Raw genomic sequence first — 25,660 nt, 5'->3', positions numbered from 1 at the left:
GGGATGGAGCCTGACTGCATCCAGTCACAGGGACAGCAGCAACTCTGAGTGCCCTTGACTGTCCACTTGCAAACACAGCCCCGGCCACGGGAGGGGCTCCCTGGGGTGCAGTCCACAGCCCAAGCCTTCGCACACTTTGTGTATCAGATTCCTTAGATGACACTCTGCAGACAAAGCGCCCGATCCCCCTAGACAGACAGGAAGCAGAAACACAGGTGAATCCCTGCCCAAGGGCTCAGAAGGGTAAAGGGTGCGTTGAGCTTCAGACCAGTGTGTGCCTCCAGGCTCAGTCCCTATATTATCAGTCACCATGTCACCTGGTAAGGAAGGATCCCCTCACCCAGGCTGGTGAGGTCACTACCCCTCTGAGACCTGTAACAGTTCCCTGGTGGCTGCTGTGACAAAACGCCACAAGTTTGCTGACTTAAAATAACACACTTATATTCTCACCATTCTAGATGTCAAAAGTCCCGAATCAAGGCAGCAGCAAGGCCACGCCCCCTCTAGAGGCGGAAGGGGGACCTTCTTGCTCCTCTAGCTTTGGGTGGCTCAGCTGTCCCTTTGCTTGGAGTGTCCTCAACATCCACGTCTCTGCTTGGATCTTCCCTCTTCCCATGCCCCTGTCTTCCCTCTCCCGCCCCTCCTCTTCTTTTCTCTTCTCTTCTCCCTTCATAGGACACTTGTCGGTCCAGCCTAATCTAGGATTATCTCACTTCAAGACAGTAACTCTAATTACACCTGCTGATCTTTCTGAGGTTCTTGGCAGACATATCTTTTTATTTATGTATGTCTCTGTGAGTATGCGCATGTGCTGTGGGTGACTGCAGAGGACAGAAAGGGGTGTCAGGTCCACTGGAGCTGGAGTGACAGGAGTTGTGAGCTGCTGGATGTGGGTGCTGAGGCTTGAACCCTGGTCCTTCGGTAGAGCAGCAATAAACGTTCTTAACTGCTGGGTGGACTTACCTTTTGGAAACCACCTTTCCACCCACTACAAGACACTATTACTATATATAGTTTACAAATATGAAAACTGAGGTCTAGAGAAATGAGATCACACAGGATTTCAGTGTTAGGTAGGAACATTTAGGGACAGCTGCCTCAAAGCGTGTCCTCTGAAGCTTGGCATTCTCTGTCTCCCAGGTGGACGGTGTGGACATGAAGCTCCCAGTGGAACTGGATGGGGGCAAGATCCGTGTCTCCCAGCACGGGTCTGATGTTGTGATTGAAACTGATTTTGGCCTGCGTGTGCTCTATGACCTCATGTACTACGTGCAGGTCACTATCCCAGCCAACTACTACCAGCAGATGTGTGGTCTGTGTGGAGACTACAACGGGGACCCCAAGGATGACTTCCAGAAGCCAAATGGCTCACTGGCATCCGACCCCACTGACTTCGGGAACTCTTGGGAGGAAGTTGTGCCTGACTCCCCCTGTGCGCCAGCGACTCCTCCCTGCACAGGGGACAGCTGTGGCACTGGCTGTAGCCCTGAGTTGGAGGACAAGTATTATGGGGTGGAGTTCTGCGGGCTGCTCACCAGCACCTCAGGGCCACTGGCTGCCTGCCACAAGCTGATAGACCCCAAGGGTCTCTTGGAAGACTGTGTCTTTGATCTCTGCCAGAGTGAGGGGAACCTGAGCATTCTCTGCAACAACATCCATGCCTATGTGACCGCCTGCCAGGCAGCTGGAGGGCAAGTGGAGCCGTGGAGGACGGAAACTTTCTGTCGTGAGTTACAGGACATGGAGGAGTAGCGAACAGGGAGGCGGGGGCAGAAAAGGAGTAGAATCCCCACCCACCCTGCGTTTTCTTCTTACAGCATTGGAGTGCCCCCCTCACAGCCACTATGAGGTCTGTGCAGACACCTGCTCCCTGGGCTGCTGGGCTCTCAGTGCCCCGCCCAAGTGCCCAGAAGTGTGTGCTGAGGGCTGTGAATGTGACTCCGGCTTCCTGTACAATGGAAAAGCCTGTGTGCCCATCCAGGAATGTGGCTGCTACCACAATGGGGTCTACTATGAGGTAAGAATCCATCCATCTGTGCAGAACCCAGGGCATCTTCCTGGACACCCCCTCCCACTGCTCGTTAGCACCATAGCCTTCCCACCGTGCAGCCTCTTTAACATCTCTCTGCTCCCCTCTGTTCCCCATCATCCCCCGCCCCCCCCCCCGCAACCCTACTTTGGTCCATGTTGTCCTTTCCCAGCCCCCACTTTTGCCTCCTTTGCTATACCCTCCCCACAACTGTGGAGAGATCTTTTGAAATATGATCATGGGTACTGAAGTTTTAAATCCTTCTCTGCCTCCCCAGATCAAGACTTAACTTTGAATCCCAGATCTGAGCAGAGGTGTTCTTCCAGGACTGGAGGCTGAGATTTTGTTGTGACACCAGGTGCTCACTCCCTCCGCTTTCCCTGTTCTCTCCCACTTGGAGCCCTGAGTTGAGTGTGTGTTTGCCTAAGTCCGGCTCCTTTGCAGGAGTGAGGGCTCCTGGAAGCAGATGTTGTACATGCTATTATCATGAACCCATCTTATCATGTACATACACATGTGCACACACACACGTGTGTATATATAGCCTGCCTTCATATTATGGAAATTCTCAAATGTGCATTTGTTGATGGAACACTGGCTTGAGTCACTATATTTCTGTTCATCACTTGGCTTCAAAACCGAGCTCCCCGCAAGCCTAGCTTCATCTTTCCTCACCTTCCCAAAGCAGCCTGCATTACTGAAGAGCTCCTTCTCCGGTGACAGTTCTCCTTCCTTGGACTGGTCCTGTGTCTAGCTGTCACTTACAGGTGAAGAAGCTGAGGCACAAAGAAGCTAAGCAGTGCTGTGCAGTCGTCCAGCTCAGGAACAGCGGAGCTCCGGAACCTTTGCTCTGGCTCCTTAACTCCGCTCCTCCTGAGCAGCGACAATTAATTAAGTGTCCACTGTGGAATGAATGGGCTACTACACGAATAGTGAATGAGCAGCTGAATGAGCTGGGCCTCGCGGTCACCTGCACCTCAGCTTCACTGACAACGGACCACGCTGCAGAGTCGCCACTTTGTTATCCCAGTGCTCTCTTTGCCCGGGATGCTGGGCATGCCAGAGTCCGCACCCCTCTGGTTACTGATGGCATGCTCTCTGTCCCCACAGCCAGAGGAGTCGGTTCTCATTGAAAGGTGCCAGCAACAGTGTGTGTGCCATTCAGGAGAAGGCATGGTGTGCAAGAATCACAGCTGCAATCCAGGAGAGGTGTGCGAGCCCTCTGGAGGCATCCTGACCTGCGTCCCCAAAGGTGCTGTACAGTGGAGCCGGGCTGGTGTGTGGGGGGGGGGGACATAGGATAGGGGCTGGGAGCTGAAGGGGACATGACTTCATGGTGAGAGGTTCAAAGACCTGTGGGTTGAGGTGTCAGACTTTGGGAGGGGATTCTAGGAGCCAAGGGCAGAGGTTACCCAGTCTGGGTGTCAAGGAACCTTAAGGGATTTAAGATTGCAGGACCCTCAGGGCAAGATTTTGATGGTGGAGATCTGCACAGGGACCTCACTGGAGAAGGCACCCTGCGGCCACTGGGTGGCAGAGGATCCTGCAGGGTGGAGATGCAGGAGTGAACCCCACCCCACCCCACCCCCTGGAGTGCTGGAGAAATCAGCTGGAAGCAGCCACCTAGTGCTTCCAGGCGACCAGCTAGAGAGCCAGGGTCCCATCGGTCACAGGCCAGTGGCTCAGCAGAGCAGGTTGTCAGGACAGGGGGCCTCTCTCCCCACAGACTCCATAGCGCCCTCTGCTGACAAGGCTTCCAGGCTGATTTCAAACAGGCAACAAGACAGAGGAGCGAGTGTGAAGGCTGGACACCTGGACACCAAGCTGGAGTCACAGAGAGAGGGGCACTAGTGGAGGCTTGGGAGGGGGAGGCCTTGAGGACAAGCTCCAGGAGTGAGATCCTGGCGCTCGATGGAACACCCAGGAATGGAGTTTCACACTGTGGGATATCCAAGCCCAGAGACTTAACGTGAGGACCACAGGCATAACATGAAATTTCTGGACTCCTAGTGCTGGCTTCTCATGGTCTGGTCTTACACAGCAACTTCAGGACCTAGGGCTCAGGTATCAGGACACTGGTCACACCCGCATCAACAGGCAAGAGCTGGTGTCCCTAGCAGAGACCTAGGGGGATGCTGGGAGCAGCCATGCTTGTGGCGAACCTCAGTGTTTCTCTCCTCTCCCCACAGACCCATGCCTCAATGTCACTTGCCGGCCTCAGGAGACCTGCAAGGATCAAGGTGGTCAGGCCGTGTGTGTGCCCAACTATAATTCCACATGTTGGCTGTGGGGTGACCCTCACTACCACTCCTTCGATGGCTGGAACTTTGACTTCATGGGCACCTGCAGCTACCTGCTAGCAGGAACTGCCTGTCCTGGGGTCAGTGCCGAGGGCCTGACTCCCTTCACTGTCACAACCAAGAATGAGAACCGGGGCAACCCGGCTGTGTCCTATGTGAGACTGGTCACCGTGACTATCTACAACACCAACATCACCATCCACAAAAACGAGATTGGCAAAGTTCGGGTATGTTAAAGATGATGGTCCCAGGAACACCCAGGGGCATGAGGCCAAATGAACCCTGGTGTAACTAAGAGCAGTTAGGAGCTGGAAAGTCTGTTTTCACACAGACATGAAACCACATGGGGGAAATTACAAGAGAGGGCAGCCTTTTCCTGGGAATTAAGTGTAGCCCTCTTGCTAACGTTCACAGTAGACTCATGATGCTGGCCGTCACGTAGAGCGGTGGTTCTCACCCTTCCCACTGCTGTGACACATTCATACGGTCCCTGAAGGGGTGGTGACCCCAACCATAAGATTATTTTTGTTGCTACTTCATAACTGTAATTTTGATACTGTTATGAATCATAATGTGAATATCTGTGTTTTCTGATGGTCTTAGGCGACCCTGTGGAAAGGTCGTTGGACCCCCAATGGGGTGGGCCTAGATTCGATCCCAGGCACGTTTCTGGGGAAGGAAACATCTAGAACAGAGACTCAGAGAGAAGAGCAGAGGGAAAGGAAATTGACTCCACTGGTCTCCCTCTCTCTCCAGGTGAATGGAGTTTTGATGGCCTTGCCTGTCTACCTGGCTGGTGGACGGGTTTCAGTGGTCCACGGGGGCTTCAAGGCTATTCTGGTGACAGACTTCGGGCTTCAGGTCACCTATGACTGGAACATGAGGGTAGAGGTCACACTGCCCAGTAGCTACCATGATGCAGTATGTGGGCTCTGTGGAAACATGGACAAAAACCCCCAAAATGACCAAGTCTTCCCTAATGGCACAACGGCACCCTCGATACCCACCTGGGGTGGCAGCTGGCAGATTCCAGGGTGGGACCCTCTTTGCTGGAATGAATGTCAGGGTTCCTGTCCAGTGTGCCCAGAGAACAAACTGGAGGAGTATGAGGGCCCTGGCTACTGTGGACCTCTGGCTCCTGGTGCAGGGGGCCCTTTTTCCAGCTGCCATGCACATGTGCCTCCTGAGAACTTCTTCAAGGGCTGCGTGCTGGATGTCTGCATGGGCGGTGGCATCAAAGACATTCTATGCCAGTCACTGGCTGCCTATGCTGCTGCCTGCCAGGCTGCTGGCATCCAAATAAAGGACTGGAGGACTCAGGCTGGCTGTGGTGAGTGGTGGGGACCAGGGCAAGGGCTGGGCTGGCTCCACTCCCACCCTTTGGGTCTTTCTGCTGGCTTCTGTTTGTCGCTGTCTCCTGGCCGTCTCCATGTGTCCCCAGTTCATCATCTCTGTCTGCTTCTCACGCCATCTGCTCTACTTTGTCTCGGCTTCCCTCCCCGACCGCATCACTGGATCTGGTAGTCTCCCTGTCCCCTTCTGTCTCTGCTGATGACTCTTGCCACTCCGTGCCCAGAGGCCACTCCAACACCATCCCTCATTTCTCTCCCGCCCTTCTTCCACCCACAGAGATGGCCTGCCCTGACAACAGCCACTACGAGCTCTGTGGCCCACCCTGCCCAGCCAGCTGCCCGTCCCCTGCACGCCACACAACCCCAGCTGCATGTGGTGGGCCCTGTGTGGAGGGGTGCCAGTGTGACCAGGGCTTCGTGCTGAGTGCTGGGCAGTGCGTTCCCCTGGAGAGTGGCTGTGGCTGCTGGGTCAATGGCACATACTATGAAGCAGGCACCGAGTTTTGGACTGATGCCAGCTGCTCTGAGAGGTGCCGCTGTGAACCTGGAAGTGAATCTCTGAATTGCACGTCTGCCAGCTGTGGGCTGGGTGAGGAGTGTGCCTTGTTGCCTTCCGGCCAGCTCGGCTGCCAACCAGCAAGCATAGCTGAGTGCCAAGCCTGGGGCGATCCCCATTACATCACCCTCGATGGGCACCGGTTTGACTTCCAAGGCACCTGCGAGTACCTGCTGAGCGCACCCTGCCAAACGCCGCCCGCAGGGACTGAAAACTTCAATGTCACTGTGGTCAATGAGCACAGGGGCAGCCAGGCGGTCAGCTACACCCGCAGTGTCACTCTGAATATCTACGGCCTCAGCCTGACCCTTAGTGCCAGCTGGCCAAGGCAGCTACAGGTGAGTGGGCTGTGGGACACGAAGCCTCTGCTGGACAGGAGAGATGAGGGATAGACCATTCCCAGCTTGGCAGGACCATGATGCTGGGTTCAGCCTACACTGTGAGACCAGGAAGGCTGGAAGTAAAGGCTTCCCCAGACTCAGCCTTCCGTTATTCCTCTGTAGGGAGGAGTGCTGAAAGTCCTGCTTCATGGTAGCACAAAGAACCAGAGACATGGTCTGATGGGGTGGTTCACTTTTGTTAACTCAGCTCTCAGAGACTGCGGTAGGAGGGTTGCAGAAGCCTAGCCTACAATAGTCATTCCTTGTTACAGGAGGCAACAAACAATATAAACACAAACAAAAAGAGTCCATGACTCCACGTGTCTTTACTCTTAAAATAGCAGGGGCAGTAACCTACTTTGAATCCCTTATCTTATAAGTGGTGGAAACATGCAAAACTCTCGGCGCCTCTCACCTCTCTCCGCCCCGCAGGTGAACGGAGAGTTCGTTGCTCTGCCCTTCTACCTGGACGAGCGACTGAGCATTTACCTAAGTGGAGCAGATGTGGTGGTGAAAACCGCAGCAGGGCTCTCCCTGACTTTCGATGGCAACAGTTTTGTACGCCTGCACGTGCCTGCAGCCTATGCAGGCGCCCTCTGTGGCTTGTGTGGGAACTACAACAAAAATCCCAGTGATGACCTGACAGCTGTAGAGGGAAAACCTGAGGGCTGGAAAGTGGGCGGAGCCCCAGGCTGTGACGACCAATGCGAGTCTGAGCCTTGCCCAGAGACCTGCACACCTAAGGAACAGGAATCCTTCAGTGGCCCCAACGCTTGCGGCATCATCTCAGACCCCGCAGGTCCACTAGCACCCTGCCACAGCCTCCTGCCACCCGCGCAGTACTTCGAGGCTTGCTTGCTGGATGCCTGTCAAGCTGAGGGCCATCCAGGAGGTCTCTGTCCTGCCGTGGCCGCCTATGTGGCAGCTTGTCAGGCTGCTGGAGCCCAAATTGGAGAATGGAGAAAGCCAGACTTCTGTCGTGAGTACTGACCCTTGCAGCGCCACACAGACAGGGTCTCCCCCAACTCTTTCCAGGGGCTCTAAGACAAAAGCCCTGTTGGGCCAGTGAAGCCCAAGACCCAGCCCCACCACCTCCTGTCAGAGATACATCCTGACACTGATACTGAAAACCACCAGTGGGGTAGGGAAGGACCCAGCTACACACTCGAAGTCACACAGCCTGGGTGCAGACCACTCTGGAAGGGACATTTTGCTAGTGGACTTGGATATGACCAGTGACAGTTACTCAGCAAGGAGTGCGTGTCAGAGGCCAAGGGAGTTATGCTCAGTCGGAAGCCCCTGGACCATCTCCCACACTGGACCACTGCCACACACACACAAGAGTAGTCAGAGAGCCCAGTGAGACCCTACACTGCCTGCCACACTGGTCAGACATCAGACCCCTCAGCTGAAATCAGGACCTGTCCTGGGCAGATCCAAGCAGACTGAGTCAGGAGGTGGGGGCAGCACATTCAGGCAGATCTGCTGAGTCGGGGGCACCCTGTCAATGGCACCCAATCACATACTCACTGGCAGGGTCGCACCCTGAGACGGAGGATGTCTGAGAGACCAGCAGGTGCTCCAGTCATGTCAGCTCCAGCTTCCTTCTCTTCAGTCAGGGTGACTGGGGTCCCACACACATGGGTCCCTAGTCATGCACCCCTATGCAGCCATGGTCGGTTCTGGTCTGTTCTGGTCAGATGCATGTGGTTGCATCCCCCAGACAGTCCCTTGCCTTAGATGGCATTTGCCTTAGATGTCAGGATGGCACACCCTCCTCAGGAAGACGAGGTCACACCCCCACACCTGAGCTCCCAAATCAGTGCCCCTGTCATATGTCCTACGTCACATCCCATAGCAATCCAGGGGCACCGGCTTGTCCCAGGCAGGCTCTTACACACTAGCCCTTCTGCTGCCACCACGGCCTCTGCCTGACTCTCCCTTGCTCTGTCCCCACAGCCCTCCAGTGTCCTGCCAACAGTCACTACCAGCTCTGTGGTGACTCCTGCCCTGTGAGCTGCCCAAGCCTCTTTGCCCCTTTGGGCTGTGAAACTTCCTGCCTGGAGGGCTGTGCCTGTGATTCTGGCTTTGTGCTCAGTGGTGACACCTGTGTGCCCGTGGGCCAGTGTGGCTGCCTCTACAATGGACGCTACTACCAGCTGGGTGCCACATTCTACCCAGGCCCTGAGTGCGAGCGGCTCTGTGAGTGTGGGGCAGATGGGCAGGTCACCTGCAAGGAAGGCTCAGACTGCAAGCCCTATGAGGAGTGCCGGATAGAGAACGGTGTTCAGGCCTGCTATCCCTCTGGTTGTGGCCAATGCCTGGCCAATGGGGGCATCCATTACGTCACTCTTGATGGACGGGTGTATGATCTTCATGGCTCTTGCTCCTATATCTTGGCCAGTGTCTGTGACCCGAAACCTGGAGATGAGGTGTTCTCCATTGTGCTTGAGAAGAACTTGGCAGGTGAACCCCAGCGAGTGGTGGTTACCGTGGCAGGCCATGTTGTGGCCCTGGCTCATGGCCCACAGGTGAGTAGACACAAACCTTTCCAGAGTTCTGGTAGGGATAGGACCCCACCTTAGTCTCACCCTCTAGAGTTTCAGTAGAGCTTGGAGAGTTCCAAAGTATGGGAATAGCACAGCCCTACCCTGACAGTTCTGGGTTTGTGGGTAAAGGGTTCCACCTCAGAGTCAATTGTAGTCATGGCCCCATCCTGGGAGTTTAACAGGACCTGATTTTAGCCCCAAAGGGACTTAGCTCTTCAAAGAAGATCTGAGACAGACAACGCTCTGTGCAGGAACTGTGAGGACGTGCCTTAAACTGAGTTGCTGTCCCCTCATCCTAACTGACCCTTCCACCCAGGTGACAGTGGATGACGAAGCTGTGGTCCTACCCGTGACTGTAGACCGTGTGACCGTGACTGCTGAAGGCCGGAATATGATTCTGCAGACCAAGAATGGGCTGAAGGTTCTCTTCGATGGTGATGCCCATGTCCTCATGTCCATCCCTAGTTCCTTCCGTGGACAGATCTGTGGCCTCTGTGGGAACTTCAATGGGAACTGGAGTGACGACTTTGCGTTGCCCAATGGAGACTTAGCCCCCAGTACTGAGGCCTTTGGAGAAGCCTGGCGAGCTCCCGGCTCCTCCGCGGACTGTGGTGAGGGCTGTGGGGACCAAGGCTGTCCTGTGTGCTTGGCAGAGGAGACAAAAGAATATGAGAAAAACGAAGCCTGTGGGAAGATGCAGGACCCCAAAGGCCCCTTCGCGGCCTGCCACCAGGTTCTGAGTCCCTTGGAATACTTCCGCCAATGTGTGTATGACCTGTGTGCCAATAAGGGCAACAAAACATACCTTTGTCAAAGCCTGGCAGCCTATACCGCAGCCTGTCAGGCAGCTGGTGCAACCGTGCAGCCCTGGAGGACAGAAGACTTCTGCCGTGAGTGTCTGGGAACCCCTCTTGGAACCTTCTGGGCTATGGAGAAATCCCCGCCTGTGACAGGGCCTCCTCCAGTCCTGCCCCAGCATCCTCTGTGGCTTTCCCCTTTACTTCTGACCCAGTTTCTCAGACTCTAGTGAAGAGTTTACTCTCCCCAGACCTCACACTCACCTCTTCCCAGGGCTGTTTTCAGCTTTCTGCAGTGACCTGGAAGGGAGTTGGATGGATTGAGAGCCCACAAGAGTCCTGAGCTGTGGCTCACTGACCCCTCCCTCATACACGTTGGCAACCGATAGACCCCAATCCTGGACCACACACCTCTTTCCAGTTTGCAGGACAGGGACAAGCCATGCCAGACTCTGTATGACAAGGCTGATGTTTGTTTCATGGCAGAGTCATTTCTCCTCAGTCTCCTAAGGGCAGGAACTAAACACAGCACCATCAACCCCTCCACAGCATAGCAACTGTCCCGGTGATAATACTAGACACCATCTCCAGCTCTGGACTTCCATGGCCTCCTGGGTTATTTCCTGGTGATCCTTAAATCTGAGTACAGCATTTTATGCCAAACCCGATCTTTCTTCTCTATCCCAATGCCCATCCGATGACAGCCACACCACTCTGATATTGCTTAGTTAGAGCCCAGAGTTATGCCCATCTTTCTACTCTCCTTGCTTCAAGCCTCGGCCCATGACTCCCCATCCCATTCAAGCCTGTATCTGATGTTCTCAACCAGCCACCAGCCATGGCCACTCGAGCTGTCGATCCCACTGGACACACGCTCTTTAGCACAGGGTCCTCAGCGCTGTGCCCCCTGCAGCATTGTGGTAGGTTTTGTACTGTGGCAAATGCTTGAAAGCAACCGTTTTTGAGGATTTACATTGGCTCAAGGTGTCAGTCATTTGTGTTCAGGATGACTGAATGCATGCTTGAGCCTGAGGTAGGATGGGGTTATGGCAGAAGCAGACAGAGGTGACAGAGACAGCACAGAGATCAAAGCCGGGATCAGGCAACAGATATTCTTGAAAGGCTCGGTCTAGCTGATATACTTTCTTCAACCAAGCCCAACCTCCAAAAATCTCCATTATTCCTCAGTAACACATAAAACCATATATCCATCAGTGGATTGGCCATTGGTAAAGTCAGAGCGTTTGTGACTCAAGTACCAGTCAATCACTAGACCACCAAGAAGACCAAGTCTTCAGGGTATGAGTCTTTGCGGGAACAGTTCATCTCCAAACATTCTACCCCTGTTACCAGCAGACTCATATCCATGTCATAACAAAAACTGTGTCCAATTCATCTCCAAAACGCCCCAAAGTCTTTATAGTTCCCACATTGCTTAAATGCCCGAATCCAGAGTCTAAACAAGACTCAATGTAGACCCTTAGATGTGAGCCTCTGCAAGCAAACAAACAAAATACAATTACACATTTCCAACATCCATTGGTATAATGGGGTGCACATTCCTGTACTAAAAAGGAAGATTGGACGCATATAAGGGGAAAATTGAACCAAAGTAAGATCAAAATCTAGCAGGGGAAATATTGACACTGTGTGAGCTCCAAAGAGTGTGGGAGCCCCTAGTCTGTAGGCCTTGTCAGCTACAGGCCTCATGGCTTCTGTTTTCTTCTTCTTCTTCTTCTTCTTCTTCTTCTTCTTCTTCTTCTTCTTCTTCTTCTTCTTCTTCTTCTTCTTCTTCTTCTTCTTCTTCTTCTCCTTCCTCTTCCTCTTCTTCTTCCTCTTTCTCTTCCTCTTTTTCTTCCTCCTCCTTCTTTTCTTTCTCCTTCCTCCTTCTTCCTCCTCATTTTTTGTTTTTTTTTAAGGCAGGGTTTTTCTATAGCTCTGGCTGTCATTCTGTAGACCATCCTGGCCTCAAACTCAGAGATCTGCCTGCCTCTGCCTCCTGAGTGCCTTTGCTCCTGCCCAGTTTTCTCTCCTGCTGTTTTCCTCTACGTGCCCCACATCCCTGCTTTCTCTAACTCTCTGGCATCTTCAGCTTCATCCTCATAGCTCTTGCCTCACCCGCTCAGGGGTCCACATACAGATCCTATCCTCGCTACCCATGGCCCGGCCTCTCAAGGATATTTTTAAAATCTGGGTGGAAGCCACTGACCCCCATAACTCTTGCACTCTACGTTTTCACAAACTCACCTCCATGCAGATGACTTCAGTGTCTATCACCAGCTCAGACAGTTGTCTGAGTTGTCTCGGAGTGCCTGGGAGGGTAAGCATAGTGAACTTAACTCTGGGTAAACAAGCATCTAGGTGGCCCTGAGTGAATAAGGTGTCCCAGTTGCTCTCTTTCCTCAAGGGAAAGGTCTTTCAAGTTCACACTTCCCCCTTTTCAGATTATGATAGCCCGGTCTTGATGACTCCCAGACATCCTCAGATCATGGTCCTTGTTCTCCAAGTTCAATGTTCCTGGTTTCATTCTAGAACCTCTGATCTCATTAGAAACTATTTGTCAAATATTTATGCTCTGATTTTGTTCTCGATACTGACTATAAACCTGACAAAACCGGCCAGGAACACTATGCTATAGGCGGAAGACTCTGCAGCCTTGGTATGTCCTCTGTCAGGTGGAGCTTTCCACCCGACACCTCTCAAACATACTGTCTGTTCTGAGCTCACACCAGAATTCCTATGAACTCCACTCACAGGGCTCCAGGTTTCTCTAGCCCACTTCTCCAAACACTTTCCATGTGAGTCACATTGCCAGAGTTGCAAATCAGCCTTACATCTCCTTAGCAATTTTTGTGTTAGTTCCTCGTGGCCATGAGAAGTACCTGGACATCTGAAGAGGAGGGTGGCTTTGCTCTGGTTTGTGGGATCACAGGTTTCTGTGTGGGAGTGACTTGTCTGTCAAGGGGGCCTGTGCTGAGGCTGATCATGGAAGAGAGGGCATGACCTGTTGACTGAGGTTTCTGTCCTACCCAGTTCCCGTAGTCGTTAAATCCCAAAGAAATCACACAGAGGTCTACATTAATTATAAACTGATTAGCTAGTATCTCAGGCTTCTTATTAACTCTTATAAATTATATTAGTCTATAATACTTGTCTGTGTTAGCCAGATGGCATGGTACCTTTATCGGCGAGGCAGTCACATCTTGCTTGCTCTGTGTCTGGCTTCCTCTGTGTCTGGGTGACGACTTCAGACTGAATCTTTCTCTTCCCAGAATTCTCCTTGCCCCGCCTCTACTTCCTGCCTGGTTGCCCCGCCTCTACTTCCTGCCTGGCTACTGGCCAATCAGCGTTTATTTAAACTACAAGTGACAGGGTAAAGATCACGGTCCCACAGCAATGACCAGCAGAGTTGCCCATTTCATGGTAGCCAAGAATCAGAAAGAAAAGGAAAACCAGAGACAAGATAGAACCCTAGTAAACTACATACAACTAAGTATGTGTCTCACCTAAGGCTGTCGAGTCTGTGGGTATGCTGTGCAAATCATGAATCTATTGACCAAGTCAGAGGCCTCTCACTCATCGCATACAGCAGCTGGAGACCCACTCTTTTTTCTGTGAATGAGGAGAGGGGCACCTCACATCCAGATTACAATTATCACTCATCCCAGACCTAAGATTCAGTAGATGCAGGTCATCAGCATCCTACAGCAGGTGTGACCCCCTTGCCTCCTCTCTCTACAGCTCTCCAGTGTCCGGCCCACAGCCACTACTCTGTCTGCACAAACTCCTGCAAGGGCTCCTGCGCTGCTCTCGCTGGCCTCACCCAATGCAGCACTCGCTGCTTTGAAGGATGTGAGTGTGACGATCACTTCCTGCTCTCCCAGGGTGTGTGCGTTCCTGCCCAACAATGCGGCTGCACCTACAACGGCCACTATATGCCGGTGAGCAGGGACTCCAAGCAGGCGGTGCGGGTGGAGAAGCTGGAGGGATGTTCAGAGTTACTGTGCTCTGGGTCTTTGTTCAAGGATGGGGACATGGGGACCATCACCTGTCCCCAGCTGGGTCTGCTGTACTGAGTCACCCCAGACTCAGCAGGTCAGAGCAAGAGAACGTAATGCCCCACAGTTCTGGGGTCAGGCTCACTGCACTAAAGTCAATGCGATGCAAGGCTGACACCGTCTTAAGAGGTTCTGGAGGAAAATCTACTCCTTGTTCTCCCACCCTCTGGTGGCTTTGGTCATTCCTGGGCTTGGCCACACCACTCCAGTCCTGCCATCGCTTCTCCGGGTGACCTGACATCTCCCTGCATAGTCCTTTTATGAGTGCCCATGGGATTCCCCACCTAGACAATCTAAACAACATTAATCACACCGCAAACACACATTTCCATTTAAGGTAGCATGCTTGGTCCCGGGAATTGGCAATTGCTATCTTTTGGTGTGGGACATTCCTCCACTACCCTTCCCTCTCTGAGCTTCTTCACCTGCAGAATGGTTGGATCAGCATCCTGGCTCCATACACATTGGATGCTCGGGACAGTTGGTACCCAGTGAGCACAGGATCATCCTCCCGTACATCACATTCAGCAAGAATAGAATCTATAGCAGTGCGATGGGTGGCTCAGCTGCCAACATTCAACAGCGTGACCTGGGATTTAATAGTTAATTTTTCCTTGTTGATGCTTCTCGAAAGCTCCTTGTGTGGCCAAGTTTGTTTGAAATATTAATTCGTCTTAGTTGTAGCAGTCCAGCAAGGTAGATATGCTGGCTGTTCCCCCTTTTTACAGAGACTTCCCAGACAATGTCTGCCATTTGCAAAAGGAGCCAAGCTCTTCTTCCTTCGGGTCTTACTGTTTCCTGGAAGTCGTCCAGGGTCCCCCAGGTTAGCTCGGCAGCCTCCCAGTGCTCTCACAATCAGCTGTGCACCCCAGCCCAGTGCTGATCCCCTTCTTTTACCTTTTGCCTTATTCCAGAGCATCTACCTGCACCTCCTAATCTCACATTTAAAAATAAGGAAATTTTTTTATATGACAGACTACTATTATCAAAACCAGGAAAGTACTGTTGACTCCACACTGTTATCTAATCTGTAGATCTTAACCATAGTTCACTGGCTGTTCCAGGAAAGCCGGCTGTAGCAGTTACTTCTCTCTGGGTCTGATGACCTCACCAGAGAGTGAAAGAAGGTAGAAGAGAAACTGTCTGCATAGCCTAGGACCAGAGTCGGGGCTCTGGGAGCCAAGGGAGCCTGAGAGGGGCATGGAGAAGGAGCAGCTGGTGAGGGACGAGACACAGGGGAGGTCGATGTGTGACTGGGGTGAGTCCTGCAGGGGCCACCATGCAGACATGCACAAAGCTGAAATCAGAGTCTTTACTGTCAGCCGGCATCTGCATGGGGAACTTGTCCAAATCATGTAGCCCCGAGTCTTGCAGTCCTTCGTCTCTTTTGTGTACTAAAACCACATCCTGGTTGTCCCACTTCAGTTAGCAAGAAGCAGAACTGCAGAAGTTAGAAAGCAAGGTCAGTACATATAGGGAATTTTCTGGAACTATGGACCAGGACTTCAATGGATTAGGTCTTTGTTTCCATTTCGGCAGGTTTCAGGACCTACATGCTAGGCTCTAAGGTCAGAATGGTTTCTCTTACATGGGGGCCTGGTACACATGGGAATGCATCTGTGCTGTCTACCTGTACCCTGTGGGGTGCACTGCCCACCCTTACACATATCGTTAGCTCTTACAGCGTTACAGATCACGTCTAATGGGTCACTTAGGCCTGTTTTATTTGGTTCTTTATAGCCGTGTGTTTCCAGTCTGAGCCAAGGATGCTGTCTCCTCACTTAGCTTTTGGGCGTTATACTCACTTGATGGGTCCCGTGACGTTTGCTTGGTTTCTAGGCTCATGAATTTACTCTGTCGCTGCAAGAAAACAGCTAATGCAAGCTACTTCATGGAGGAAATGGGCTTATAAAGCTCACAGTTTTGGAGGCTAGAAGTCTAAAGAGCACTCGTGATGCGGGCGCTCATGAAGCCCCCTCTGCATGAGGTTATGGCAGGAGCATGTGTCTGCCTCTGTCAAGGTGTAGGCCCTCCCTAGCCTTTAAAGGCCACCACGTATCAATCCTGGGAGTTCTACTTTGGTGACTCTGTTAATCTAATCACCCCGTGGAGTCCTCACTTCTAAAAATGAAGTTTCCAATCTCTTCATACATACCACTTTGAGGAATAAACTCCTGCATGGGTTCAGGCAGACAAGCCATATTCAAGCCGTAACAAATAGCCTAGAGTCTGTAGCATTATCGCCATGTGGTCTCTCATTCTCTGGTTGGTCTAACTCCGGCTTGTTCCCACAATAACTGGGCACAATCTGAGGCAGAGACAGAGTGGTGACCGGATGAACTGCCTGACCTCTGAGGGCCATTGAGACTACCGTTGGGGAGAGGACACACAGCATCTCTCGCCCATGTGAATGCACACCATCCACCCTTTTCTGTGCACAGGTGAACTCCTCACTGTTGACCTCAGACTGCAGCCAGCTCTGTTGCTGCTCCGGAAACACCGGCCTGTCATGCCACCCAACCAGCTGCCCATCTGGCCAAGTCTGTAAGCTCCAAGACGGAGTCCGGAGCTGCCAGCCTGCCCAAGGTGTTTGCTCCATCACTGTGGGGGCCAACCTCACCACCTTCGATGGGGCTTACAATGCCATCAGCTCCCCTGGTGTCTATGAGCTTTCTTCTCGCTGCCCGGGAATCCAGAAGCCTGTGCCCTGGTACCGTGTGGTTGCTGATGTCCAGTCTTGCGATGGCAATGACAAGATCGTGGACAAAGTCCACATCTTCTTCGAGGATGGACTTGTGACTGTGACCCGAAACAACGGCGTGTGGGTAAGCCTGGGTACAGAGGGCACGGACGTTTTCCCTGGGCTTTCCTTCTTCCTATCACGGTATCCTACATCCTGGCTATCCAGTGGTTTTGTGGTGTTTCCCTCATCTAGGTCTCTGCACTTTTTTCTGGATTTTTACCTGTCTCCAGAGGTCAGCCTGGGCCCCTCTCCTTGGCCTGAGTTCTTACACTAACTGCATAGCTTTGTTGTTGGTCTTAATCAAGCCTCCGCTGGTTACCAGTGGCAGGAAACAAAGACAAACTGCCCTAGGGGAAATGAATGGACTGGGTCCATATGTGGGAAACCCCAGCTACCCTGTCAGTTCACACCTCTAGGTTTCAGACTTGCTGACCAATTGTTCGGCTTCATTCCCAGAGAGCAAAGATGACCAGTGTCTGCCTCAGGCCTTAGTCTGCTACCTTTGCTACCTTAGTACAAAGTGATCTAACGAAAGTCCCTGTGGTGCATCTCACGAGGCTGGTTTATGCCGTGTGCCCAATACTGGAATTAGTTAATGTGATCTTAAGCATAGCATGCTATAATTGGCCAGGCTGGGGTCATATATCAGGATTCCCCCTGAGCCATTTTTAGAGAGGCACCATGATTCCCTCAGAGGACTCGGCATATAGTTATGCTAATAACTAAGAAAGATCACAGTGAAAAGGACATGAGGCCAAACCAGCAAGAGGAAGGAGCCACCTAGTGCAATCTTAAAGACCCAGGCACTCGCTCCCAAGGGTCCCCTACTGGAATCACGGAGTCCTTAAATCCTCCAAAAACAGTCATGACAAAGCCTGGGAAGTATCTTCAGGGAAGTTCATATGAGCATCACTTCAAGTTTCCAGTGATGCTGGTTACATTGGCACTGTCTGCCTGTCATGGACAACAATGGCTCCCACTGTTACCATCATGAGAGGCCAGTCCAGATCATCACTTCCTGCCAGTACCTAGACCACAGCCTGACAGCCTGGAGGTACCAGGAAATCCTGACTTTTGTGAATAAGCTCAGCCTTCTCAAGGCACCATGCTGGGTCACTGAAACAACTCAGCCAATTCTTACTGCAGAGTTTGTAGCCAGCAAGTCTGTCCATCCGCTGCGTCTGTGTGTCCTCTGCTGCAGTCATCCCTTGTTCCCCTCCTCGCTTCCAGCGTCTGCACCTACTCATTCTTTGCCCCTTCCTCCCTCCCTCCCTCCCTCCCACCACCCTTCTGTTTTCTGAGATCTGTCTTTCCCACCTATGTACCTACATCCCTGATTACATGGGGGAGACTCAAGGGATTAACATTTGAGAAAGAGTGGGAACATCTCTTTCCAAAGAGTTTCACCGAGGAATCTAACATAAGAAAGCTAAACCCATCGGGGAGAACAGACAGATGCTGGGAGACAGTCACAAGGCTGCTGAGTCTGCAACCTCTGACAAGAAACTGGAAATTTCCCGCATGGTCATTACACTGCCAGGATCGTCACCTTCATTCAGACACAAGCCCAGAAGAGGAGCTGATGTGGTTGCATTTGCTGGAGACCCAGTTACTTGCAGACAACCCGTAGGGTCGTTCCCTTTGAACATTATGATTTAATATTTCACATCTGGAATTCCTGGTTTGCTTCTCTGTCTGGTACAGAATGTTTTGCACCAGACCTTGGAAAGCTGTGGAGAAATTTTGATCCATTCCCCTCTCCTCCTCTTTCTATTCTGATCAGTGTATCAGAAAGATATCCTCCCCAAACTCGTAAGTTGCTATTGGGCAGGTGAAATGGTTTAGTGAGGAAATGAGCCACCAAGCCTAATGGGACCTGAATTTGATCCCTGGAACCCACAACTAACTCCCATAAGCTGCCAACCGACCTCCACGTTTGTATCAGCGCATGAGCGTACACATTAATTAATTTTATATTAGAGCAGCACAGCTCCAGCTGTCTTCCCACCTGTCCATCCCTCATGTACGGCTCCTCTCCAGGCCCCCATCCCTTCCCGCGCCTGCCTGTCCCTTTGCTTGAATCATTACTGTGATGAGGACGCCAGCGTGGTGGTCCCTCGGCTCTTCTGTCACTCAGGTCTCACTTCTCCATCTCCCCTCCCCCCCACCAGGTGAACGGTCTCCGAGTGGATCTCCCAGCTAGCGTGTTAACATCTGTGTCTGTGAAGAGGCTCCCTGATGGCTCCATGCTCATCCACCAGGAGGGAGGGGTCCAGGTCCGGCTTGGAATAGATGGGCATCTGGATGTGATGGTCGGTGATGACCATGCGGGCATCCTGTGTGGGGCCTGTGGAAACTTCGATGGGGACCAGAACAATGATAAGTTTGGCTCTCAGGAGAACACATCAATGGAGAAATGGGAAGCACAGGACTTCTCCCCATGGTGAGGCTGGAGAGTGGACGCCAGACTTTAGGGGACTGGGGGAGGAGGCAGTGTGGGCGGGTGGGTACTTAGTCTGCAGCATGAAGTGCCAAGTGTCTGTCTCTTGCAGTTCCAGCTAATCAGCCAGCACCGGCAATGGACACTTCAAGAGCTGCATCTTCCAGAAGCTACAGTGATTGAAGGGTGCCCTGTGTGCCCCTTCCCTGTCCCTCCCCCTTGCTGAGCCACTGAGGCCACATCTGAAAGCATTGAGTAAATGTCTTGACCCAAGCTGTGTGCCAGTGTGTCTGCCTCCTGCTGTCTCCCCAGCTTCCTCCCCACAGTGGAGACATGGATGATGGTGGCGTCTATGGCGGGCGTCTACTAGGAGAGGAAGGGGGCTCATATGTGGGGCTCGGCAGGTGAAGGAGCAGATGGCCAGAGTGGGGAAGCACTGGGGAGATCGGGAGTCATAGAGACAGGGGACTAGAGGAGTGGATGGTGAAATGATGGAGGACAGGATGGGGGAAGAGGTGGAGGGTGGGGGGAGGGAGGGAGGGAGGGAGGGAGGGAGGGAGGGAGGGGGGGGGGGAGGGAGGGAGGGAGGGAGACAGAGAGAGAGATTCTGGCTTTACCATTGACAATCCTGGTGAGTCGACTGCTTCCTCCCTGACTTGGTTCCATCACCTGTAAATAGAACAAAGGCTTGGATTTTCTCAGAGTTGGAGTGATGATTTAGTTCCCGAGTTCAGTCAACAAGGCAAATGAACAGAGAAGCTGATGGAGGCCATTGAAAGCTAGGAGGAAAACAAGAAGGCTAAGCAGAAGAGCATGGCAAAGGCTGCTGCTTTAAGATAGCAGGAAAGGCCTCTGTGGTTTGGGTAACATGGAGGTCTTTTGTGAGTTTTGGTCAGTTGATAGGCGGGAAAGCTTGGTTGGAAAGAGTCCCAGAAGCAGCTATGAAACAAAGACAGGAAGTACAAAAGTTCCTTTCAAGGAGCTTTGCTACAAAGTAGCCAGAGTGGCCCTGTATTTTATCCGTCTACATCGGGCTTCTAGAGGGCTGGCAGAGTCCGAGAGCTGGAGTCAGTTTACAGTTTGAGGAGGTGAGTGAAGGTGTGTGATTTGGGGTGGGGATCTGGATGAGTGCTGAGGGCAGCTCAGTCAGAAGGAGGTGCAGGACCATAAGTTTACAGCCAGCTAATGGAGGTTGGGACGGAAGGTTGTTTGGAGTACTGGTACTAAAGAGAATAAGGTGGAGATGCAGAAGCTGGGGGTCAGAAAGTGAGGTGCCTGGAGCTGAGTCTCTGGGCCGTCTGTAGTTCAGGAACTGATGCCGCCTAGAGATGAACAGGCTGGGACCTCTAGGGTTATCCCCACCACTGGATTCCCACCATAAAGCATAAGTGTAATAATGTGATTGACAGCTTGGCTTGAGGACATGATCACTGGACGAGAGGAAAGCCAGGCACTGAGAAGCCACAGTGTTCAGGGGACCTACTGGAATTCGAAGAAGCATCATGATTGGAGGAGTGTGTTGGGAAAGCTTGGGGGTTAGTATGCTAATCATAAGGATGGGAGTAGATCTTTCTGGATGCCTGTGACTAAGGGACCATGGAGGAAGGATGCCAGCATGCCAGGAAGAGCAAGGGCTAGGAGTCTTATCTGTTCTACCTGGGTACATTGTTGGGTACTTTGTTACTGCTGGGCATGGCAGACTGGAAAGTCCTCTACAAAGGAGAGCAGGGGCTGTTTAGAGCAGCAGAGAGAAAAGAAGCTGCAGATGGTGTTACTGTTTGGGCAGGAAATGCCACTCAAACTGTGGCATGCTCATGGCTCAACCTGGAACACATGTTCAGAGGTGGCCTGCGGGCAGCGACTCTGTTACTGCACTGCAGAGTTCATTTCTTCCCCGCGAAGGGAAGAATTCAGCTGAGAAACATTAACTCTTTAAGCTGAAGTATATCGGGCAAAGCAAAGTGAGCACATATTTGAGAGCTTAGAGTGGGCGGACCCGGGGAGGGCGAGCAGCAGCAAGAGACGGCGGATTGGCTGTTTTTTATGAATATGTTGGAGATAAGTGATATGAGATAGGAATATGTAGGAGATAGATTTATGAGAATAAGATGACCTTTTTTCTCTCCCAAATCATGGTGCACCAGTTCACCCTTTTAAAGTATTTCTTCCCACGATTCCCTTGAAACGTCTGGGGAGGCACGAAGACAAAGTTGCAATGCAAATGATATTATAATGAAGTCAGGATCTTTTGACCATGCAAACCCTCCCCTGGCGTGCATATGTGGCAACTGGGAAATTCCCGAAAGTCTCTGTTTTTGATACAGTGGGAAGACCTAATTGTAGCATCAAGGATGTTCAATCATCAAGGGATATTTTTGACAATCAAAAGCCACAGCTGCGATTTCTCCCACCATGTCTAACCCCTGCCTACCTGGTCTCATTCCTCTCTCAGCCAATATGGAGGCTCATATTCTTCTAGGAGGGCAAAGTAGAGACCTCTCCCTTCAGCACTTGCTAAGACATAGACCCTGCCTAGGGCCCCAGTCTTAACGCTAGCTACATCAGGAAGCAAGGCAGCTGCGGAAGTCATTGATATAAAATACCTGCCTTGTTTTGTTGGCCGGCAAGTCCCACAGAAATGCTGTCCCGTTTGATCTAGTGTAGAAGATGATGCTTTGAGATCTGGCCCAGGAAAGATGCAGCAATATCTTCGTCGTATGACCATTTGAAGTTGAATCTACTGAGTTCTGGAAGAACCAAACCAGGGTAGCCATTACAGGAAGCAGGGACCAGAACTGCATGCAGAGTAAAATATATTTTACAATAGAAAGGCCAGCCGTGGCCATATCCATCCACGGAGTGATTGGGAAATTCTAGCACTGAGAAAAAGGGACCCGGGGATAGGAATACCCAGGAGGGAAGATAACAGGAATTAAAAGTCTGCTGTACCACAAGGAGTAGCCAAATGTTTAGTTCTTGTTTTGTTTTGTTTTTCTGTAAGCCCTCATAAAGCAAAAGGAACCAGGATAGGAGATAGACTGATCTATGGCCATTGAGTATAGCTACTCAGTATTGCTAGCTACGCAGTTAAACCCGGAGGGTCCCTGGACTGAAAGTTAATGGATATATTTTGAAGACTGGAATAAAATGGAGATTGTAGATTGAGTGTGAGGATGAGGATGGCAGACCTAGCTGGGGTGACATTCCCCCCAGAGAATATCCCCAGCCGAGGAGATCCTAAACAGAGCGTGGGCTGCATTCACTCGGAGCCAGATAAATTAGTTTTTCACAGAAAAGAAATACAGTATCTTAAAAGCATGCTCAAAGAAGTCTAGGCAGCATTTGTTTAGTGAGGCGTGGGTACATGTAGGCACAAATATTGTCCAGACACACCCTGGAAGAGAAGCCCCAAACGTGGTATAGTGATGTCTTTTTTGTGCTTTAACAAATAAAGCTTGCCTCAAGGTCAGAGGCCAGGCAGTGGTAGCACACACCTTTAATTCCAGCACTCAGGAGACAAAGGCAGACGGCTCTCTGTGAGGTCAGTGCCACCCTGGGCTACACAAAATTGATCCAGTCTAAGACAGCAAGAGAGCCAGGTAGCAATGGTTCACACCTTTATTCCCAGTACTTGGGAGTCACATGCCTTTAATCCCAGCACTAGGGAGGTGGAGACAGGAAGGGATATGTCTGGGCAGAGAGAGGAATATAAGGCGGGAGGAGACAGGAGCTCAGATACAGTCTAAGGATTCAGTCTGGGCACGCAGTCTGAGGTTTCACAGAGAGGATTCCTAGAGGCAGGATCACCCCTTTGGTCTGAGTGTTAGTAGAGGCATAATGTCTCTCTAGTGGCTAACTGCACTGCTTCTCTGATCTCTCAGGCAAGCTTTATTTGTTAGATTACAAACAAGATGTCACTACAACTCAGGAGTTAGGATATGAGCCAATAGGTTTTCATTTGACGTTGGCCCTTGAGGTTCCTTTTAAAGAAGATATATAAGTTCTCAATTGGTTTCCTGCTCTGAAGAGCACTCACCATGATCACTTTCTAAAAGCTAGGGTTTTCTGAAGGACAGAAGAACCAAATTAGTAATGTCCTGAATGCTTGACCGCCATTGGAGGACTTAGCGTGCTGGAACCCCTGGTCTGAGTGCCATCCTCGGAGGGCCTGGGGCACTCTGCTCAACCAGGCCAAGGTCAGAATCTTGGTCAGGTACTTGTAGATCCCTTACTATTATCAGTTAATTTTACTTTCTGTTACATAAGAAAGAGAGAGAGAGAAAGAAAGGGAGCGAGCACTTGTGGGAGTTGGTTCTCCCTTTCACCCTTTGGGTTGCTCAGGAAGTCTGGGCTGGTGGGAAGCACTGCCCCTGCCCCTCACTGGCCCTCGCTGCCCTCTGGAGTTGTCCTTTCCTGCTGGGTGCTGGAGTCCATGCAGCTGGCGACAATCCACCTTTTACTGTTAGGAGAATAGAGACCCAGTAGGGTTACTCTCAGGGGTGCCCCCTAATTAGACCCATGGCTTTTCTTCTTTCAGCTGTGCTGGTGTGCCAGGGTCTTGCTGACCTTGTGGCTTCTCTTGGACACCTAGGGGACATTTCTTCCCTTGGTGACTCTCCTTTTTCCAGGATGGACACCCTTGACATCTAAGCCCTGGTGACTCCACGGCCTCTCTGATCAATAGGACAGGTGACATCAGAGTTTTAGGACCATTTTAGAGACGTCGTGTCCTCCTAGGTCCTGGATGACCTTTCAGGGCAAGGGCCAAAACACTGGCTGTCTTCGTGGTCCCTTACCCTCTTCAGCTTTGACCCCCAAGCTTTGGTTGACCCCCTCCCCCGCCCCCAGGAAACGTGCGCTCATCCTGAGGAGGAGGCAGCGGCCTTCGTTCCAGCTCCTCTTACAGCTCGCAGTGAACGTGTTTGGAAACGAGTCCTGATTTTATTAAGACTCGGGTTCCTTCACAGTTAAAAAGGCTGATAAGCAACAGAAAACACAAGTAATTATCTTGATAAGCATGAAACACTTGTTCTTTAAGCCAGTTCTTATAAATGTTACCAAGAACAGATCAATATCTTAAGAAAACCTCCTTGTTCTAAATAAAGAACCAGGTTCCTGTTTTATGTCAATATGCTGCATTTTGACATTATGAAATTTAAACCTTTTTTTCTCTGCTTAGCCCTGTCTGTTCTGGAACTCACTCTGTAGACCAGGCTGGCCTCAAACTCACAGAGATCTGTCTGCCTCTGTCTCTCCAATGCTGGGATTAAAGGTGTGCGCCACTATTGCCCAGCAAGAAATCTGAATCCTTTAAGAGTGTGGTGTGTGTGTGTGTGTGTGTGTGTGTGTGAAGCTTCGTTGTCTACCACCTGGACCTTCTGCAGCTTGCTATGGCTTCTGGTTTGCCTTCACCTTTTCCATTCTGGAAAGAATCCAGGCATTTCATTTTAACAGAAATCTTACTTTACCGTACAAAATCCTTCTTTGATGAAAAATATTGTCTTTTCTTTTTACCCTCTCCTTTGTTTGTTTGTTTGTTTGGTTGGTTGGTTTTCCTAGACAGGGTTTCTCTGTTAACAGCCCTGGCTGTCCTGGAACTCACTCTGTAGACCAGGTTGGCCTCGAACTCACAGAGATCCGCCTGCCTCTGCCTCCCGAGTGCTGGGATTAAAGGCATGCACCATCACTGTCCAGCTCTTTTTGCTTTTTCTTACCCAAACACCTCCTATATCCTTCTCTACACCCTTCCCCTGCTTGGCTCCTTCCTACTTTGTACCCTTTTCCTTAGTGAGACAGAGCAACACCACAAAGTTCACCAACCTATTCAAAGGAAGCCAAGGGCTCGCTTCGGCAACATATATACTAAAATTGGAACAATACACAGAAGATTACCATGCTCCCTGCAGGAGGATGACACACAAGTTTGTGAAAATATCCATAGTTTATGAACTTGAATATGAAAGAGGGAAGTTGAAGTCAGAATACAATAAATGACAGTCAGCTGTCCACTAACACTTTAGAGTATATATTCTTGCCTGCTGTGGGCCTTGAGCAGAATCCTCCTCTTCAGAGTCTAAGCTATGGGCTAATCTATCTAGCACGTTGACGTCCAGCAAAAACTTCCCGTGACAACAAAACTTCCAAAGGACAAAGGACACCAAACTGTAATAGTCACTTACTACCTACCAACTACCTCCCAACTACCAGCAAGGAAGAGCAGAAGGAAGAGAAAATACACAAGGAAAAAAGGGGGGATTGCGCATTACCCCTATAACTGCAGCTTAGGATACAGCAGGTTCCTCTGTGGAGCTGGAGGACACAGCAAATGGCTATTGTTTTCATGAAGACTTAGGGGAAGGAGAATACTGTGATCCAAGCTGGATCGGAACCTCACTGCCAGGGTCGTGATGGAAAGATGATCCCAGAACATTTGCCCTTTATACAGTATCTTCCACT

The 25,660-nt window shown here is 51.2% G+C and overlaps 1 protein-coding gene and 1 non-coding gene across 2 annotated transcripts in view; both read left to right on the top strand.

The window, feature by feature from the left end:
- The window catches only part of LOC126492558 (IgGFc-binding protein-like), a 35,300-nt gene extending 15,837 nt beyond the window's left edge, over positions 1-19,463 (top strand). The window contains 13 exon segments of the mRNA XM_050129052.1: positions 1,141-1,726; positions 1,818-2,017; positions 3,140-3,281; positions 4,219-4,556; positions 5,086-5,659; positions 5,959-6,575; positions 7,050-7,596; positions 8,577-9,148; positions 9,483-10,056; positions 13,705-13,904; positions 16,463-16,846; positions 18,936-19,207; positions 19,317-19,463. Coding sequence (XP_049985009.1) covers positions 1,141-1,726; positions 1,818-2,017; positions 3,140-3,281; positions 4,219-4,556; positions 5,086-5,659; positions 5,959-6,575; positions 7,050-7,596; positions 8,577-9,148; positions 9,483-10,056; positions 13,705-13,904; positions 16,463-16,846; positions 18,936-19,207; positions 19,317-19,326 — 5,016 coding nt within the window. The 3' untranslated portion in view covers positions 19,327-19,463.
- Positions 19,464-25,042: 5,579 nt separating this feature from the next.
- On the top strand, positions 25,043-25,149 carry LOC126492579 (U6 spliceosomal RNA). The gene has a single exon (XR_007589640.1). It is a non-coding gene; the product is annotated as a U6 spliceosomal RNA (small nuclear RNA).
- Positions 25,150-25,660: the final 511 nt, after the last annotated feature.

The sequence above is a fragment of the Alexandromys fortis genome, unplaced genomic scaffold, assembly GCF_014885135.2.
Source record: "Alexandromys fortis isolate MF-2015 unplaced genomic scaffold, M_Fortis_MF-2015_v1.1 scaffold_293, whole genome shotgun sequence".
Taxonomy (NCBI): domain Eukaryota; kingdom Metazoa; phylum Chordata; class Mammalia; order Rodentia; family Cricetidae; genus Alexandromys; species Alexandromys fortis.
The sequence above is the reverse complement of the archived record's forward strand: the minus strand, read 5'-3'. Positions and strand labels throughout refer to the sequence as shown.